This window comes from Ranitomeya variabilis, chromosome 5 (genome assembly GCF_051348905.1).
Source record: "Ranitomeya variabilis isolate aRanVar5 chromosome 5, aRanVar5.hap1, whole genome shotgun sequence".
NCBI classification, from domain to species: domain Eukaryota; kingdom Metazoa; phylum Chordata; class Amphibia; order Anura; family Dendrobatidae; genus Ranitomeya; species Ranitomeya variabilis.
Window position 1 is genome coordinate 189,315,862 of NC_135236.1, and position 21,102 is coordinate 189,336,963.

The window sequence follows — 21,102 nt, forward strand, 5'->3', positions numbered from 1 at the left end:
AACGTCACGAAAGTCAGACAAGAATTCAGGAATCTCAGAGGGAATAGATGATGAAATGGAAACCAAAGGTACGTCCCCATGAGTTCCTTTACATCCCCAGCTTAACACAGACATAGCTCTCCAGTCGAGGACTGGGTTATGAGATTGCAGCCATGGCAATCCCAGCACCAAAACATCATGTAGATTATACAGCACCAGAAAGCGAATAACCTCCTGGTGATCCGGATTAACACGCATAGTCACTTGTGTCCAGTATTGTGGCTTATTACTAGCCAATGGGGTGGAGTCAATCCCTTTCAGAGGTATCGGAGCCTCCAATGGCTCCAAATCATACCCACAGCGTTTGGCAAAGGACCAATCCATAAGACTCAAAGCAGCGCCAGAGTCGACATAGGCGTCCGCGGTAATAGATGACAAAGAACAAATCAGGGTCACAGACAGAATAAACCTAGACTGTAAAGTGCTAATTGAAACAGACTTGTCAGGCTTCTTAGTACGCTTAAAGCATGCTGATATAACATGAGTTGAATCACCACAATAGAAGCACAACCCATTTTTTCGTCTAAAATTCTGCCGCTCGCTTCTGGACAGAATTCTATCACATTGCATATTTTCTGGCGTTTTCTCAGTAGACACCGCCAAATGGTGCACAGGTTTGCGCTCCCGCAGACGCCTATCGATCTGAATAGCCATCGTCATGGACTCATTCAGACTCGCAGGCACAGGGAACCCCACCATAACATCCTTAATGGCATCAGAGAGACCTTCTCTGAAAATCGCCGCCAGGGCGCACTCATTCCACTGAGTAAGCACAGAGCATTTGCGGAATTTTTGGCAGTATATTTCAGCTTCATCTTGCCCCTGAGACAAGGACATCAAGGCCTTTTCCGCCTGAAGCTCTAAATGAGGTTCCTCATAAAGCAACCCCAAGGCCAGAAAAAACGCATCCACATTGAGCAACGCAGGATCCCCTGGTGCCAATGCAAAAGCCCAGTCTTGAGGGTCGCCCCGGAGCAAGGAAATTACAATCCTGACCTGCTGTGCAGGGTCTCCGGCAGAGCGAGACTTCAGGGACAAAAACAATTTGCAATTATTTCTAAAATTTTGAAAGTGAGATCTATTCCCCGAGAAGAATTCAGGCAAAGGAATTCTAGGCTCAGACATAGGTGCATGAACAACAAAATCTTGCAAATCTTGCACCTTTGTGGCGAGATTATTCAAACCTGTAGCTACACTCTGAAGATCCATTTGAAACAGGTGAACACAGAGCCATTCAAGGATAAGAAGGAGAGAAAGAGAGGAAGGCTGCAGTATAGGCAGACTAGCAAGTGATTCAATTAAGAGCACACTCAGAACTAGAGGGAAAAAAAAAAAAAAAAAAAAATTGTAGCAGACTTCTTTTTTTTCTCCTTTCTCAGCCAGTAATTTAACCCTTTTTTTTGGGCCGGTCAAACTGTCATGATTCTCAATGCCGAGAGAACATAGCCCAGCATATATGAGAACTAGCTCTTGGAAGATGGAAACTATACTGACCATGAACTAAACCTGCCGCACAACTAGAAGTGGCCGGGTAGCATGCCTACGTTTTTTTATCCCTAGATGCCCAGCGCCAGCCGGAGAACTACCTAATCCTAGCAGAGGAAAAGACAGTCCTGGCTCACCTCTAGAGAAATTTTCCCAAAAGGCAGACAGAGGCCCCCACATATATTGGCGGTGATATTAGATGAAATGACAAACGTAGTATGAAAATAGGTTTAGCAAAAATCGAGGTCCGCTTACTAGATAGCAAGAAGACAGAAAGGGCACTTTCATGGTCAGCAGAAAACCCTATCAAAACACCATCCAGAAATTACTTTAAGACTCTAGCATTAACTCATAACACCAGAGTGGCAATTTCCGCTCACAAGAGCTTTCCAGACACAGTAACGAAACAGCAGCTGTGAACAGGAACAAAATGCAAAAACACACAAGGACAAAAGTCCAACTTAGCTGGGAGTTATCTAGTAGCAGGAACATGCACAGAAAGGCTTCTGATTACATAGTTGACCGGCATGAAACTGACAGAGGAGCAAGGTTATATAGCGACTCCCACATCCTGATAGGAGCAGGTGAACAGAGGGGATGATGCACACAAGTACAATTCCACAAGTGGCCACCGGGGGAGCCCAGAATCCAATTTCACAACAGCCTCCACTGACCAGACCACTGCTGCCCGTGTACCCCTGGAACCAATTATAAAGTGCCTACAGCCAGCCCATTTTATAATGTTAGGCCTTCGAAGCCTGTCTGCGGTCCCTCCTTCCACTAGGCCTCCACTGACCAGACCACTGCTGCCCGTGTACCCTTGGAACCTATTTTACAGTGCCTACAGCCAGCCCATTTTATAATGTTAGGCCTTCGAAGCCTGTCTGCGGTCCCTCCTTCCACTAGGCCTCCACTGACCAGACCACTGCTGCCCGTGTACCCCTGGAACCAATTATAAAGTGCCTACAGCCAGCCCATTTTATAATGTTAGGCCTTCGAAGCCTGTCTGCGGTCCCTCCTTCCACTAGGCCTCCACTGACCAGACCACTGCTGCCCGTGTACCCCTGGAACCAATTATAAAGTGCCTACAGCCAGCCCATTTTATAATGTTAGGCCTTCGAAGCCTGTCTGCGGTCCCTCCTTCCACTAGGCCTCCACTGACCAGACCACTGCTGCCCGTGTACCCCTGGAACCAATTATAAAGTGCCTACAGCCAGCCCATTTTATAATGTTAGGCCTTCGAAGCCTGTCTGCGGTCCCTCCTTCCACTAGGCCTCCACTGACCAGACCACTGCTGCCCGTGTACCCTTGGAACCAATGTTACAGTGCCTACAGCCAGCCCATTTTATAATGTTAGGCCTTCAAAGCCTGTCTGCGGTCCCTCCTTCCACTAGGCCTCCACTGACCAGACCACTGCTGCCCGTGTACCCCTGGAACCAATTTTACAGTGCCTACAGCCAGCCCATTTTATAATGTTAGGCCTTCGAAGCCTGTCTGCGGTCCCTCCTTCCACTAGGCCTCCACTGACCAGACCACTGCTGGCCGTGTACCACTGGAACCAATTATAAAGTGCCTACAGCCAGCCCATTTTATAATGTTAGGCCTTCGAAGCCTGTCTGCGGTCCCTCCTTCCACTAGGCCTCCACTGACCAGACCACTGCTGCCCGTGTACCCCTGGAACCAATTATAAAGTGCCTACAGCCAGCCCATTTTATAATGTTAGGCCTTCGAAGCCTGTCTGCGGTCCCTCCTTCCACTAGGCCTCCACTGACCTGACCACTGCTGCCCGTGTACCCCTGTAACCTATTTTACAGTGCATAGAGCCTATTTTTTAATTTTATTTAATATTAATAAAGCCATGATGGACTACGCTGTACCACGCTATGAGCTACCCAGTTGACAATTCTTTTGCGAGAAAAGCCATCCCACCCCTCCACCAGCATGTTAAAGACCACATTGTCCTTTCATTCTGTCAATCTGTGAGTCCAAAGGTACACCTGACAACAGACACATGGAGCTGTAGGCATGGCCACGGAAGGTTACGTGTCCTTTGTGGCGCAATGGGTTAATGTATTGGATGCATGGTCCACACAGGGGACAGCCTGGTAAGTCTGTCTGCAGTCCCTAATTCAAGTTGTCCTCAAATGAATAAATCTGAGCTTCCACCTTCTGGCTTTGATTAACTGCTGTTTTTTAAAAAATTGGTGGTTCCGGCCTACTAACGGTGTCTGCCCCTCCCTGGTGTTTGCCCTCAACTGAATAAAGCTGAGCTTCCACCTTCTGGCTTTGATTAACTGCTGTTTTTTAAAAAATTGGTGGTTCCGGCCTACTAACGGTGTCTGCCCCTGCCTGGTGTTGTCCTCAACTGAATAAAGCTGAGCTTCTACCTTCTGGCTTTGATTAACTGCTGTTTTTTAAAAAATTGGTGGTTCCGGCCTACTAACGGTGTCTGCCCCTGCCTGGTGTTGTCCTCAACTGAATAAAGCTGAGCTTCTACCTTCTGGCTTTGATTAACTGCTGTTTTTTAAAAAAAATTGGTGGTTCCGGCCTACTAACGGTGTCTGCCCCTGCCTGGTGTTGTCCTCAACTGAATAAAGCTGAGCTTCTACCTTCTGGCTTTGATTAACTGCTGTTTTTTAAAAAATTGGTGGTTCCGGCCTACTAACGGTGTCTGCCCCTGCCTGGTGTTGTCCTCAACTGAATAAAGCTGAGCTTCTACCTTCTGGCTTTGATTAACTGCTGTTTTTTAAATAATTGGTGGTTCCGGCCTACTAACGGTGTCTGCCCCTGCCTGGTGTTGTCCTCAACTGAATAAAGCTGAGCTTCTACCTTCTGGCTTTGATTAACTGCTGTTTTTAAAAAAATTGGTGGTTCCGGCCTACTAACGGTGTCTGCCCCTGCCTGGTGTTGTCCTCAACTGAATAAAGCTGAGCTTCTACCTTCTGGCTTTGATTAACTGCTATTTTTTAAAAAATTGGTGGTTCCGGCCTACTAACGGTGTCTGCCCCTGCCTGGTGTTGTCCTCAACTGAATAAAGCTGAGCTTCCACCTTCTGGCTTTGATTAACTGCTGTTTTTTACAAAATTGGTGGTTCCGGCCTACTAACGGTGTCTGCCCCTCCCTGGTGTTTGCCCTCAACTGAATAAAGCTGAGCTTCCACCTTCTGGCTTTGATTAACTGCTGTTTTTAAAAAAAATTGGTGGTTCCGGCCTACTAACGGTGTCTGCCCCTGCCTGGTGTTGTCCTCAACTGAATAAAGCTGAGCTTCTACCTTCTGGCTTTGATTAACTGCTGTTTTTTTAAAAATTGGTGGTTCCGGCCTACTAACGGTGTCTGCCCCTGCCTGGTGTTGTCCTCAACTGAATAAAGCTGAGCTTCTACCTTCTGGCTCTGATTAACTGCTTTTTTTTAAAAATTGGTGGTTCTGGCCTACTAACGGTGTCTGCCCCTCCCTGGTGTTGTCCTCAACTGAACAAAGCTGAGCTTCCACATTCTGGCTTTCGGCCTATACTATCAGATATTAAACTGCATTTGGCCTACTAGTGTGGTTAGGCCCTTGAAACAGTGTCTGCTGCTCTTGGGTTTGCTACTCCACTGAACAAAGCAATGCCGCCTGTTTAGTCCTGTTACCAATTTTGAACTGCATTTAGCCTACTTTATTCTTTGGCCCTATATCTGTTTCCTCCTCATCCTGCCCATTGCCCAGCCACTGCTAGATGAGTCTGCTGGTACATTGACCTAGACCACTACATTCCCCTTGCACTCTACACAGCCAGAATCTGACCCTGCTGAAAGTAAGGTTCCCCTTCCCGCATGTTATATCACCTTACACAGGGACAAAGAGGAAGGTGCAGATGAAAGTGCAGGTTCCTTCATCAGGTGGGGGGGGCATACTCGTTGGCGACGTCACTGGCACAGGGCCCCTCAGAGTACGCAAAAGTGTCGCTGCTGGTGGGAGGCGCCCCCGCCATGCAAACACACCGCCGTACTTTGAGGGGCCCTGTGCCAGTGCCAATGCGAACGAGTGGGCCCCCCCTGCTTGCTCAGGATCACAGCACTTGCAACGTTGAAATACTTACCTCTCCCTGCTCCACCGCCGTGACGTAGTCCGCATTTCCTGGGCCCACGAAAAACTTGAGCCAGCCCTACTCCCCCCACAACTTTTGCCAAATGACCCCCAATTTCCTATGCCCAACTATTATTATAAAGTTAATTAAGATTGACAAGCTTCAGAAACAAGAATGGATGTTTTTGGCATTAAAATGGGCACTGTAGGTGTTTTCCTGGCCTCCACTCACTGCCGACTATGCTTCCCCATTGACTTGCATTGGTTTTCGTGTTTCGGTCGATCCCCGACTTTTAGCGACAATCGGCCGACTGCACTCGACTCGACTCTGGACAAAGTCGGGTTTCACAAAACCCGACTCGATCTTAAAAAAATGAAAGTCGCTCAACCCTAACCAAGAGGAGTGAGGGCTCTGCTTGCAAGGTTGCAAACTATGAGGAAATAGGGGAGATGCGAAATGTGAATGTTAACAATTGCTTTCATTATATGGTCCTGCTATCAATGTAATAAATAGGGTGTTTATGTAATGCTGCATGAACCGTAACCAACCAGTATGTGTAAAAGTACAGACACAGATGGATAATAAGGGCAGCAAGGTGGCTCAGTGGTTAGCACTGCAGCTTTGCAGCACTGGAGTCGTGGGTTCAAGTCCCACCAAGGACAACATCTGCAAGGAGTTGTATGTTCTCCCTCTGTTTGCGCGGGTTTCCTCCGGGTACTCCGGCTTCCTCCCACATTCCAAAGACATACTGATAGGGAATTTAGATTGTAAGCCCCATCGAGGACAGAGATGACAATGTGAGCAAACTATAAAGTGCTGCAGAATATGTTAGCGCTATGTGAAAATAAAGATTATTATATTAAATGCATGTGAGAACAGATGATACGAGGGTCCTAGTTTTGAAGAAAATTTTATGTGGGCAAAACAGGGATAGTTAGATAAATATGTTGGGGCGGTAGGCCAGTCTGAAAAATTCATTAAAGGGCACATTTAAAACTACTGTATGAGTATTAGGGATTAATTGAATTGTCCTGGGTAGTGCATGCCAAAGAATTGGGGCAGCACGCAAGAAGTCTTGGAGATGGGAGTGGGAGGTTTGGATTATTGAAGATGTTAATCTTAGGTCATTAGCATAATGGAGGGCACGGGAAGGGTGGTAGACTGAGACGAGAGAGGTGATGTAGACTGGTGCTGAACCATGGAATGATTTGTGGGTGAGAGTGATAAGTTTATATTGAACTCTGGAGTTGATGGGTAATCAGTGCAATGACTGTCACAGGTCAGAGGCATCGGTGTAACGGTTGTTGAGCAATATGATCCTGACTGCTGCATTCAGGACAGTTGTCACGAATCGGTTGTCAAGTGACCAAGGGCTCTATCCCTGTCCCTGATGCAAGGGAAACTGAAAATACCAGGCATACAAATATTCACTTACGTATAACAGAGGAATGCAGCGGGAGTGGAGGATGGGGAAAAAACAAAAAAGAGGAGGGAAGGAAATTATCACACTTACAAACCCGAGCAACAGTCACAGAAATCCACCAAACTCCTAATATAACCACCAAAACAACTATCCTAACCATGCAGCATAATCTAGCTCTGACGATGTGTTTCAGTCAGGACCCAGATAGGAATGGCTAACATTGCTCATCTGAGAGCTCAGACTCCAAGAGGTCCCAACATGGCCGATTAACCCCTGTACTGGTAAAAGAAATTAACACCATTTAAAAAGAAGGTGAAGTGCTTCTTTTCAGTGCAGGAGTAGGTGCAATCAGACACTGGAGTCTTTGGTTCAATCGCTAAGACCAGCACTGACAGTAAAACAGAGCTGTTTTATCTGCTTAAAATTCGAGAGACAGTGTGCATGCTTGACCCCTAATCGCTAGGCTCAGCCTTTTCCGGAAGCAGAAAGAAAAATGAATGGAGCAGCGATTGGGCATATGCATTGCCATTTCATTCCAACAGAAATAAAAGTGCCCCATCATGGAAAAAAATTCCCTGTTCGTCTAATTGGTGCCAGTCCCAGAGGTTGACACCCATTGATCGATGCGTGAAAACACGTTAAGTATACCTTGTTATAAAGCTTTAATTTATACATTAGAATTAAAAGCAATTAGATTGTACGGATACATGCATCAACTGATCCCCAGACTGCAGTTCAGAATCTGGCCAGATTGGCTGTAATAACTATTCAATTTACCAATCATTCTTATCTATTATTACATTTATACCTGTTACCTTGGTAGAAGGATTATTGATAACGGACGGTTGTTTGTAGATTCTAAACCCAGCCCATAGTGGAAGACAAATATACAGAAGGTTTAAGAAAAATGCAGGACAAATTCTTGTTCCATATTTACCTAGTGTAAAAAAGATTACAATGCTTTAAAGAGTATCAAAAGACAGCAAAACCAATAATTATAAACTATACTGCTTACTAATGGCTTGCACAAAATTATAGGGGTATATAATCATTTAAATCATTATTATTATAAAGATCTAGGTAGATGGACACACAAGATCTCTAGGTTAAAGAGGCTGTCCCACTAACATTTTTATTTTTTAAATATGTGTATGTAATGTAGTGTGAGTATATTAATATACCCACCTACTGCCGCTCTCTCCAGTGTGGAGCGCTGGTCTTCTGCTCTTGTGAAACACACCACCTCTCTGCAGACTCCTCTCGGGTCTCACTGCTCTCTGTGTGACCCGGAAATGACTTTTTCAATGTTAACCTATGGGGTATCAGAGCATGGCTCCACAGGCCTTCACTATAACAGCGACTTCCGCATCACACATTGAGTGTAGAATGAGACAGCAAGTCTCATTTGTGGTGACATCACTGAGAAGAGCAGAAGAACAGCACTGGACACCGGAGACCGCGGTGGTAGGTGAGTATATTAATACACTCACTTTACATTACATGTACATGCACACATTTAAACAATAAAACTGTTAGTGGGAGTGGTTCTTTAACCCCTGTACCCCGAAGATGGTTTGCACGTTAATGACCTGGCCTATTTTTACAATTCTGACCACTGTCAATTTATCGGGTAATAACTCTGGAACGCTTTAACGGATCTTGCTGATTCTGAGATTTTTTGTGACATATTGTACTTCATCATAGTGGTACATTTTCTTCTATATGACTTGCTTTTATTTGTGTAAAAAGCGTAAATTAGGCAAAAACTTTGCAATTTTCAAACTTTTTTTTAATTTTTTTGCCCTTAAATCAGAGAGATATGTCACATAAAATAGTTAATAAATAATATTTCCCACATATTTACTTTAGATCAGCACAATTTTTTAAACAAGGTTTTTTGTTTTTTTTTGGTAGGAACTTATAAGAGTTAAAAGTTGACCAGCGATTTCTCATTTTTACAACAAGATTTACAAAACCATTTTTAGGGACCACATCACATTTGAAGTCACTTTGAGGGGTCTATATGATATAAAATGTCCAATCGTGACACCATTCTAAAAACTGCACCCCTCAAAGTGCTCAAAACCACATTCAAGAAGTTTATTAACCCTTCCGGTGCTTCACAGGAATTAATGGAATGTGAAAGGAAAAAATTAGCATTTAACTTTTTTCACTAAAATTTAACTTTAGATTATTTTTTTATTTTCAGAAGGGTAACAGGAAAAATTAACCCCAAAATTTGTAATGCAATTTCTCCTGAACATGTTGATACCACATATATGGGGAAAAACGACTGTTTAGGCGCACGGCAGAGCTTGGAAGAGAAGGAGCGGTGTTTGATTTTTTTTCAATGTAAAATTGGCTGGAGTTGAGATCGGATGCCATGTCGCGCTTGGAGAGCCCCTAATGTGCCTACACAGTGGAAACTCCCTTCAAATGACCCCATTTTGGAAACTAGACCCCCAGAGGAACTTATCTATATGTGTGGTGAGCACTTTGAACCCCCCAAGTGCTTCACAGAAGTTTAGAACGTAGAGCTGTGAAAATAAAAAATATTTTTTCCACAAAAATGATCTTTCAGCCCCCAATTTTTTATTACCTTCCCATTGGTAACCCCAAAGTTGTTCGATTTGTCCTGAGTACGCTGATACCCCATGTGGGAGAAAATCACTGTTTGGGCGCACAGCAGAGCTCGGAAGGGACAGGAGTGCTGTTTGACTTTTTCAACTCAAAATTGGCTGGAATTGAGGTCGGACGCCATGTCATATTTGGAGAGCCCCTGATGTGCCTAAACAGTGGAAACCACCCACAAGTGACCACATTTTGTAAACTAGACCACCAAGGAACTTATCTAGAAGTGCGGTGAGCACTTTGAATCTCCACGTGTTTCACAAAAGTTTATAACGTAGAGCTGTGAAAATAAATATTTTTTCCACAAAAATGATCTTTTAGCCCCCACTTTTTTATTTTCACAAGGGTAACGGGAAATTGGACCGCAAAAAGTTGTTGTGCAATTTGTCTTGAGTACGCTGATACCCCATATGTGGGAGAAAACTACTGTTTGGGTGCACATCGGGGCTCGGAAGGGAAGGCATGACGTTTTTGAATGCAGACTTTGATGGAATGGCCTGTGGGCATCATGTCACGTTTGCAGTGCCCCTGATGTGCCTAATAGTGATGAGCGAATATACTCATTACTCGAGATTTCTCGAGCATGCTCGGGGGTACTCCGAGTATTTTTTAGTGCGCGGAGATTTAGTTTTTCTTGCCGCAGCTGAATGATTTACATCTGATAGCCAGCATAAGTACATGTGGGGATTGCCTGGTTGCTAGGCAAGAAAAACTAAATCTCCGAGCACTAAAAAATACTCGGAGAACCCCCGAACATGCTCGAGAAATCTCGAGTAACGAGTATATTCGCTCATCACTAGTGCCTAAACAGTGGCAATGCCCAACAAGTGCCCCCTTTTTGGAACTGATCTACCGTTTCCTGGTATGTGAATTTTATAATGATAATTTTATAATGTAGTGGCATATGTGAGTTGTGTAGTGTTTGTCAGGTTGTCATATGTCAGTTGTGTAAGTCAGAAATAAATGTAGTAGTCCATGGATGTGTGGTACAATCTGAAGCATTCTTTCATACACAGGCCAGGTTTATTGGGGCAGGTGTCGTATTGATAAATGGTGTCCTTGCATATCCTCTTCTGTAACACACTGGCACCTCTTTTGCGACGTACCTTTTTTTCCGCTTTGAATGACCTCCTCCAGGAAATGTTGGCCTGGTACAATACGAGTAACTTCAGTTCCGGAAGTCCTGGGGCCCGGACTGCCAAATATCAGGGCCTTAATCAAGACATCCCTCTTGGTCTTGACCACCAGCAGGTGGTCGCTATATTGGGCTCTGCTGTCACCCCTTCTGAGCATCTGCCCAATTAGCACTTTCGGGAGGTCTTTCTGATTTTTGCGGATAGTACCGCAGGCTGCGGTGCCTCGCACAGAGAGGGACTTGAACTGTGGGATGCTGGTATAAAAGTTATCCACGTTTCACATAGAGGTGATAAGCTTGATCCAGCAGTGGGTGTACCAAATCCTGCACAATTTTCCCATCACTTCCAGGACAGGGGGGCATTCAGGGGGTTCAATCTGGGTGCCCTTCCCTTCATAAACACTAAACCTGTGGGTGTACCCTGAGGTAGTCTCACACAGCTTATAGAATGTAATTCCATACCTGGCCCTTTTACTGGGCAGGTACTGACGGAATTTGAGCCTTCCCTTGAAATGAACTCGTCCATGCAGATGTCTCTTTAGGTCACATACATTTCTGTTGAAGTATTCAATGACCGGCCCAACTTTGAACAGACGGTCAAAGTTGGGGTCATCTCGGGGATTATCATTGTAATGCAGGAATTTGTGGGTGGCCTCAAAATGTTTCTGGGCCAAGATCATTCAGAACACTGGAGTGTTGTATATAACATCAACACTCCAATATTGTCAAAGTTCTGGCTTCTTCAGGATCCCCATATGAAGGCCCAGGCCCAAAAACTTCATAATTTCAGCTGCGTCTACAGGAGTCCAGTTAGAAAATGATGAATTGTGGTTTTATGTAAAAAATTCATGAGCATACAAATTAGTTTGGCTCACCATGAGGTTAACAAAATCCTCAGAGAAAAAGACTTTGAAAAAGTCTATTTCTGTGAGGCTGGTGGTGTCAGACTCGATTCTTGATTGTGCCACAAAATCAGGAGTCAGTGGCTCATAATTTTCGGAGGGTGAGGTCCATATGGGGTCAGTAATGGGGGGGCGCTGGTTCACCTTCTGTAATTGGGGGAGCTGGTTCACCTTCTGTCCTGGGGCATCTTCATGGTGGTTCAGCAGTACCTGAGGAGGATGAAGAGTCAAAGTCTGAAAAATAAAGAAAGGTGGGATCCTCTCCCTCACTGTCAGGCCATGTGCACATGTTCAGTATTTTTTGTGTTTTTTCGCTATAAAAACGTGATAAAAACGTGAAAAAAACGCTTACATATGCCTCCCATTATTTTCAGTGTATTCCGCATATCTTGTGCAAATGTTGCATTTTTTTCCGCGAAAAAATCGCATCGCGGAAAAAAAAGCAACATGTTCATTAAATTTGGGGAATTGCGGGGATCCCGCACACCTAGGAATGCATTGATCTGCTTACTTTCCGCATGTGGCTATGCCCACCATGCGGGAAGTAAGCAGATCATGTGCGGTTGGTACCCAGGGTGGAGGAGAGGAGACTCTCCTCCATGGACTGGGCACCGTATAATTGTAAAAAAAAAAAGAATTAAAATAAAAAATAGTCATATACTCACCTTCGATGGCCCCCGGAGTCTTCCCGCCTCTCAGCAGTGCACGCTGCCACTTCCGTTCCTATAAGCTGGTGTGTGTGAAGGACCTGCGATGATGTAGCGGTCACATGACCGCGATGATGTCGCGGTCACGTGACCGCGACGTCATCGAAGGTCCTGCACACACCATCTATAGGAACGGAAGCCGCTGAGGAGATCGGCTGTCTGCAGAAGGTGAGTATAACCATTTTTTTTTTTTTTATTATTTTTAACATTCTATATTTTACTATTGATGCTGCATAGGCTGCATCTATAGTAAAAAGTTGGTCACACTTGTCAAACACTATGTTTGACAAGTGTGACCAACCTGTCAATCAGTTTTCCAAGCGATGCTACAGATCGCTTGGAAAACTTTAGCATTCTGCAAGCTAATTACGGGAAAAACGGGAAAAAAACGCAAAAAGAAACATGCGGATTTCTTGCAGAAAATTTCCGGTTTTCTTCAGGAAATTTCTGCAAGAAATCCTGACGTGTGCACATACCCACAGTGAGAGGCAGGGAAAGAGTATGCCTCCTCCACTGAATAGTGTTTTTGTGACGAGCGGAAATTTTTTTTTATGTATGGGGTGTTTGTGTAACTACTTTATTCAGGTGTGTGTGTGTGTGACTGCTTGGTGTAAACTTTTTTTGAAACAAAAAGATAAAAGAAAAAAGCAGCATCCGGGGGAAAAAAGGTCAGTGAAAAAAAAGTGTAAAACAGCGGGCACGAGTGCTGATCAGTAAACTGCGTTACTATTCAATGCTCGGCAGCTGCTGGATGTGTGCCTGGAGGTGGTGCAAAGGAGGTGTGGAGGGGGGGGGGTAAAAAGAGGGGGGAAGGCTGGAAGAGGGGAATTGGGGTGGAAGATGAGAGATCAGGCAGGGATCAGGGATCAAAAGTCTTACAGTTGTCTTCTTTCTTCCTCATCTCTTCCTTCTTCTGTGAGGGGGGAGGTGGGGGGGATTGAGGTGGAGGAGAGATCAGGCAGGGATCTTCTTACAGATGTCTTCTGTCTTCTTTCTTCTCTGTTCTGTCTTCTATGTTCTTTCTTCTTTGGCAGCAGTGAGCGATTGTGGTGTCACAGGCTTCTTTGGCACCACAAAGCCCAGCACAGTGCAGATCCGATAGCATGATCGCCCTGTAAAAATCCTCAGCTGCTGTGAGGACGTGCAGGGCAGTCAAATACAGATCATAGAGTAGTCACACTGCTTCTGTGTCCTGTGATTGGTGCAATTGATGTCATCGTCGATCGCACCAATCAGAGCTGGCTGAGGTGACTCTGGCATTGCCAGGCACCAGCCTAGGATCAGAGCTCTTACAGCTCTGATCCTAGGCAGGTCACTGGTGGTTACACGCAGCTGTGCCCTGTGATTGGTTTGATCAATGTAATCGTCAATCACACCAAGCAGAGCGGGTCCAGGAACCAGACTATGATCGATGCTCTTAGAGCACCGATCATAGGCTGGGACATTAGTATTTCAGGCAATCTGACCCAACGTGTGCACGTGACCTTAGGTTATCAACTGTATGGCCAGCTTAGGCCTAATGGGTATGTTCACACAATATCCTTTTAGACAGCCAAAAACATTTGGTTTTTATAATTTTTTTTTGTTATTTCCTGAGCACTTTTTCAATGTTTTTGACCATCAGAGGTTTTTTTTTAGATAAAACGCTCAAAAGATGTCGGGGTATCTTCCGGGCAGGGCAGTTTCTAGCCCAAAAATGACACAGGGCGAGAGTAGGAAATTTCTCCCCCCCCCCCCCCCCCCGGCACCGAAAATAATAAACATTATTTTTGTGGGCTTGAGTAATAAATAGAGAGCAGGCTTGTATCTTCCCTTTTTTTAATAAATTATAATTTGCCTTTAACTTATATAGAACTTGGGGAAAAGGGACAAGTATGCTAATTATTAACGGTGAGAACAAAGTTGTAGGTAAATAATATCTATTAATTATTTTGGAAACAGATCCTAAAAATTGTAGGTTGCAGATTTATGAGAAACTGACTCTTCTAGATTTAGCCGCTGCAAAAGCATTAATAGCTTCCGAATAATTCAGCTTTTCTGCCAGTTCATTTTCTAATTCCAGGTCACATTTACTAATCTCTTCTAAAAGGAGATTGGCGAGACTTTCCCCAGATGTATCAGTAGCAGGACGATAGCCAATAAAATGTTCCTTTATTGCTACGTGATCATCATCTATATCAACAAATCTTAAGGTGTATGACAACTGTTCAGTGTGACCTGCATCTTGTGTGCAGTCCAACATTATTGAAAAATACTTAGATCTTTTGGCTTTTTCTAGAATACATTTCTTCACCTGAGAGGCCATCAAGCAGATAATTTCATTTTGAATTAAATTTCCACAGTAATGTGTATGGATTTCCTGGGAAGTAATTCGTTTTAAATGATCTCTCATTACTGGTTCAAATTTTCCAAGAAGCTCTATAAGCCCAAGGAAATGTCCATTATTTGGTGTAAACAATGTATTTGACGATCCTCGAAAAGCTAAATTATTGGTTGCCAGGTATACAGTTACTGCCATAACTCTTTCCAACACTTCTCGCCTGGGTGAGGATGCCACCAGACTGCCAAAGATGAGGTAAGTCAGCTGGGCCCCCTCCCGGGTTTCATGCTGTGGGGCATGCCAAATCAGCATGCCCCAAGGGTGGTTGGGGGGGGGGCAGGTGTGGGGGTCCCCATCCAAAAAAAAAGGCTAGCCCAACCCATCCCATCCCTCAGACCCCCTCACCTGTTCAGTGTGTCAGTGCCCTCTGCCCTCTGAGTCTGAGCGCGCTCAGACTGCTAAATGGGGCTGCTGGGAAGGGAAGGACTAATCCATAGGCAGGGGGTGGGCATTTTTGCTATACTGCTACCACTGTCAGACTAGACTGCAGCCTGTCCTGTCCAGCATTGAAATTGGCAACAGCCAGGCAGCCTAGTCTGACAGTGATAGTGTGTGTGCTTAGCTCTTTGATCACTGTCTCAGGGAGCGCCCGTGCTCAGCCGAGAGCGCGGCGCCCCTGCTATCAGTGTGGGAGTGGCCGAGCTGCCTCATCCTGGCTGTTCATTCTCGCTGTTCATCCAGCGCGGAGCGGAGGTGAGTCATACCTCCCAACTTTTGAAGATGGGAAAGAGGGACAAAGTTTGCGGCGCGCTTTGCGCGCCGCGGCAAATTTTAGGCCACGCCTCTGACCACACCCATTCATAATTAGTCACACCCATATCCACATCCCAACCACACCCATTTAGCACTGCCGATCACACTGTTTCATATACAATAATTATAAACAAAAAAATATGGCCACACAGTGCCCCATACTGTATAATGGCCACACATGATGCTCCATACTGTATAATGAACACACATGACGCTCCATACTGTATAATGGCCACACATGATGCTCCATACTGTATAATGAACACACATGATGCTCCATACTGTATGACCGCACATGATGCTCCATACTGTATAATGACCGCACATGATGCTCCATACTGTATAATGACCCCACATGATGCTCCATACTGTATAATGGCCGCACATGATGCTCCATACTGTATAATGAACACACATGATGCTCCATACTGTATGACCGCAAATGATGCTCCATACTGTATAATGACCGCACATGATGCTCCAGACTGTATAATGACCGCACATGATGCTCCATACTGTATAATGACCCCACATGATGCTCCATACTGTATAATGACCGCACATGATGCTCCATACTGTATAATGACCGCACATGATGCTCCATACTGTATGACCGCAAATGATGCTCCATACTGTATAATGACCGCACATGATGCTCCAGACTGTATAATGACCGCACATGATGCTCCAGACTGTATAATGACCGCACATGATGCTCCAGACTGTATAATGACCGCACATGATGCTCCAGACTGTATAATGACCGCACATGATGCTCCAGACTGTATAATGACCGCACATGATGCTCCAGACTGTATAATGACCGCACATGATGCTCCATACTGTATAATGGCCACACATGATGCTCCATACTGTATAATGACCGCACATGATGCTCCATACTGTATAATGACCGCACATGATGCTCCATACTGTACAATGACCGCACATGATGCTCCATATTGTATAATGACCGCACATGATGCTCCATACTGTATAATGACCGCACATGATGCTCCATACTGTATAATGGCCACACATAATGCTCCATACTGTATAATGACCGCACATGATGCTCCATACTGTATAATGACCGCACATGATGCTCCATATTGTATAATGACCACACATGATGCTCCATACTGTATAATGACATACAGGCACGCAGCTCACACACAGGCACGCAGCTCACACGCACGCAGCTCACAAACACATGCAGCTTTGACACAAATGCATCACACACGCAGCCATCACACACACACGCAGCCATCACACACACACACACGCAGCCATCACACACACACACACACGCAGCCATCACACACACACACGCAGCCATCACACACACACACACACGCAGCCATCACACACACATGCAGCCATCACACACACACGCAGACATCACACACGCAGCCATCACACACACACACACACGCAGCCATCACACACACACGCAGCCATCACACACACGCAGCCATCACACACACACAGCCATCACACACACACAGCCATCACACACACACAGCCATCACACACACACAGCCATCACACACACACAGCCATCACACACACGCAGCCATCACACACACACAGCCATCACACACACACGCAGCCATCACACACACGCAGCCATCACACACACGCAGCCATCACACACACGCAGCCATCACACACACGCAGCCATCACACACACACACGCAGCCATCACACACACACGCAGCCATCACACACACAGCCATCACACACACACACGCAGCCATCACACACACACACACACGCGCAGCCATCACACATGCAGCCATCACACACACACGCAGCCATCACACACACACACGCAGCCATCACACACACACACGCAGCCATCACACACACACGCAGCCATCACACACACACAGCCATCACACACACACACGCAGCCATCACACACACGCAGCCATCACACACACACACACGCAGCCATCACACACACACAGCCATCACACACACACACCCAGCCATCACACACACACACACGCAGCCATCACACACATCACACACACACAATCTCCTCTGTGATGCAGGGGCGGCTGATGTCCATGTGCAGCTCTCTGCTGAAGTCTTCAGTCTCCTGCTCACAGCTCTGCACTATCCCGGCACCTCCCCCGTCTCTCCTTCTCTGCCGGGATAGCAGCTAAGAGCAGAAGCCGGAGCTCCGTGCACACACAGCCAGAGGTAGTGAATCGCTGACCTTTCTTCTTGATTGCTGCAGGCTCTCTCCTTCAGCGTGGCAGCGCCGCACAGGGGGCGGGAGGGGGGGGGGGTGTTGCGCGGGCGGTCAGGAGGCAGCTTTTATATAAAAAAAAAAAAAAACAGGCTCTCTCTACGTCCCGGAAGTGGGCGGGGCTTCACCGGCGGCCGCAAATTCGGGATTTTAAATGCCCGAAGCGGGACAGCGGGACCCCGGTGCCAAAGCGGGACTGTCCCGCTGAAATCGGGACGGTTGGGAGGTATGGGTGAGTGGCGGCGCCGAGGTGGCCGCAACCATTATGTGCGGTGCGGGGGGGGGGGCGCGGCGACGCGAGGCGATGATCTGACCGCTCAGCTGTCAGATTTGCAGCTGAGTTCGGGCAGGGCGCGCCCGCGCTCAGCACTGAGCGCGGCATCCGCGCCCCTGACAGCCCTTAAACAGCAGCAGCAGCGGGCAGGGGACCACCGGGGCCCGAGGCCTCTCCTGCGCCCCCCGGCCCCACGGCGCCCCGTGTGGCCGCCCTGCCCGCCCTGTTGAAGAAACGGCCCTGCTTCCGGGTGTCAATTGAGCCATCCCATTGACTTGTTTTGGAAAATGTAAAGCATCTTCAGAGGGAAAACACCCCAAGAATTGTCAGCTCAATTCTTGTAACCACTTGGTGTCTTTCCAAACCTCTAGCGTTTAAAAGTCGCTCAAAAGCCTAAAAATACGAACAGCAAGTCATTTTTACATATACATGAATGTGTTAATTTTTTTAAGTGTATATCAGCTCTTTTTCAGGTGGGTTTCAGTGTGGATCCACTCCAAATTCACCTGAAAACAACATTGTGTGAACATACCCTAAGGCCATGTGCACACGTTCAGGATTTTTCGCATTTTTTTCGCATTTTTTCGCTATAAAAACGTGATAAAAACGTGATAAAAACGCTAACCTATGCCTCCTATTATTTACAGTGTATTCCGCATTTTTTGTGCAAATGTTGCGATTGTTTCCGCAAAAAAATCGCATCGCGGAAAAAAAAGCAACATGTTCATTAAAAATGCGGAATTGCGGGGATTCCGCACACCTAGGAGTCCATTGATCTGCTTACTTCCCGCACGGGGCTGTGCACACCATGTGGGAAGTAAGCAGATTATGTGCGGTTGGTACCCAGGGTGGAGGAGAGGAGACTCTCCTCCACGGACTGGGCACCATATAAGTGGTAAAAAAAAAGAATTAAAATAAAAAATAGTGATATACTCACCTTCGATGTCTTCCCGCCTCTCAGGTGCATGCTGCCGCTTCGGTTCCTGTAGCTGGTGTGCGGTGAAGGACCTGCGATGACGTCACGGTCCTGTGATTGGTCGAGACCGGTCATGTGACCGCTCACGTGACCGCGACGTCATGGAAGGTCCTGCGCGCACACACCATCTATACGGAACAGACGCCGCTGAGGTCTGCAGGTGAGTATAAGCATTTTTTTAAATTTTTTTTATTATTTTTAAACATTCTATCTTTTACTATAGATGCTGCATAAGCAGCATCTATAGTAAAAAGTTGGTCACACTTGTCAAACAGTATGTTTGACAAGTGTGACCAACCAGTCAGTCAGTTTTCCAAGCGATGCTACAGATCGCTTGGAAAACTTTAGCATTCTGCAAGCTAATTACGCTTGCAGAATGCTAAAAAAACCGCGAAAAAAACGAAAAAAAAAACGCAAAAAAAAAAATGCGGATTTCTTGCAGAAAATTTCCGGTTTTCTTCAGGAAATTTCTGCAAGAAATCTGGACGTGTGCACATACCCTAACTGTTCTATCTTTCTAGACTATGGTTTTGTAAGATAGATGAACAAAGATAAGATATAAGGATTATGTGTATTACTTACCAACAATACTTCCAGGAATAAATACAATCATAGTCATTATAATGGATCCTACCCAGTAAAGGCCAATTATTCTGTAGTTCTGACTGTTGGACATAAGAAGGTTGTAAGAGACGAATTGTTCATTTCAAAAACATATATTGTAAAATTCATGTATTCTGCTACCAATGTTACTTTATAAAAAAATGAATATTTAGAAGATATTCTGGATCAGCTTTTTATGGGGTGCAAGATGATTCATCATTGTGCCACGGAAGACTCCTAAGGTTGACACTATGTTATTGTATTTACAGCAATTCGTAAATTCTACAAAACATTTCACTCCGAGTGTGCTATCCAAGGGGTGACGTTTTGCCTTGCAGATTGTGACATGTCAAGCCTGGCATGCCAAGTTGAGAAGACTTTTAAGCCTTGCAATGCTCCTCTGGGAAATTAAATATGCAAATTGCATCTTCAGAGAGGAAGAAGACCCCCATGATGTTCTAAGAAATGCTTTGATAGAGGATGACCATCAAATTTCTTCTTGATGTTACGGAGATGTTCATTAATCCTTATATTTATGGGACGTTTTGTGCATCCAACATACACACGTGGTCAAAATTGTTGGCACCCCTCATTTAATGACAGAAAAACCCACAATAGTCACAGACATAACTTGAATCTGACAAAAGTAATAAATTAAAAAATATAAAAATGAACAAATGAAAGTCAGACATTGCTTTTCAGCCATGCTTCCACAGAATTTAATTAAAAAAAAAAAAAACTCATGAAATAGGCCTGGACAGAAATGATGGTACCCTTAGCTTAATATTTTGTTGCACAACCTTTTGAGGCAATCACTGTAATCAAACGATTCCTGTAACTGTCAATGAGACTTCTGCACCTCTCAACAGGTATTTTGCCCCACTTCTCAAGAGCAAACTGCTCCAGCTAATGCTTTTTCTTACATCCTTGCAGAAGCTTTGTTGTTTGTCAATATGTAGTTTGGCAATTTCCAATCTGGCTTTTTTATGATTTTTTTTCAACAATGGTGTCCTCCTTGGTCTTCTCCCATGAAGTCCACTTTGGCTCAAACAATGACATTGGCTTCTGGGGACATTGGTTAGCCAGTAAGGTAGGAAGATACTGCCCCTGCAACAAATTATATGTTGGATGCACAAACGCCCCATGAATTTAAGGATTAATGAACATCCCGGTAACATCAATAAGAAATGTGATGGTCATGCTCTATCAAAGCATTTCTTAGAACATCATGGGGGCTCTGCACAGGGTACAGTAGTAATGGATATACAAATCATCCATAAATATTGGCGCAGGGGCGACTATATTAAGCAGATGTCGCGGGCTGAGAGCCGCTAAATTTTCCAATTGGATTGGCATAAACCAAGAGGGTTGAATAGTGAGGTGGAATTATTCGCATTTCATTAATTAACACCTGAGAGGCATTAACTTAAGTATTTAAAGCAGCCATGCTATAAATAGTACGATCCC

At 45.3% G+C, this 21,102-nt stretch overlaps 1 protein-coding gene across 1 annotated transcript in view; it reads right to left on the minus strand.

Moving 5' to 3' along the window:
• TM6SF1 (transmembrane 6 superfamily member 1) overlaps positions 1–21,102 on the minus strand; it is a 161,576-nt gene that overhangs the window by 85,499 nt on the left and 54,975 nt on the right. The window contains exons 5-6 of the mRNA XM_077263646.1: positions 19,615–19,697; positions 7,830–7,951 (exon numbers count right to left, since the gene is read on the minus strand). Of these exons, the coding sequence (XP_077119761.1) occupies positions 7,830–7,951; positions 19,615–19,697 (205 nt within the window). The remainder of the gene's footprint in view (positions 1–7,829; positions 7,952–19,614; positions 19,698–21,102) is intronic.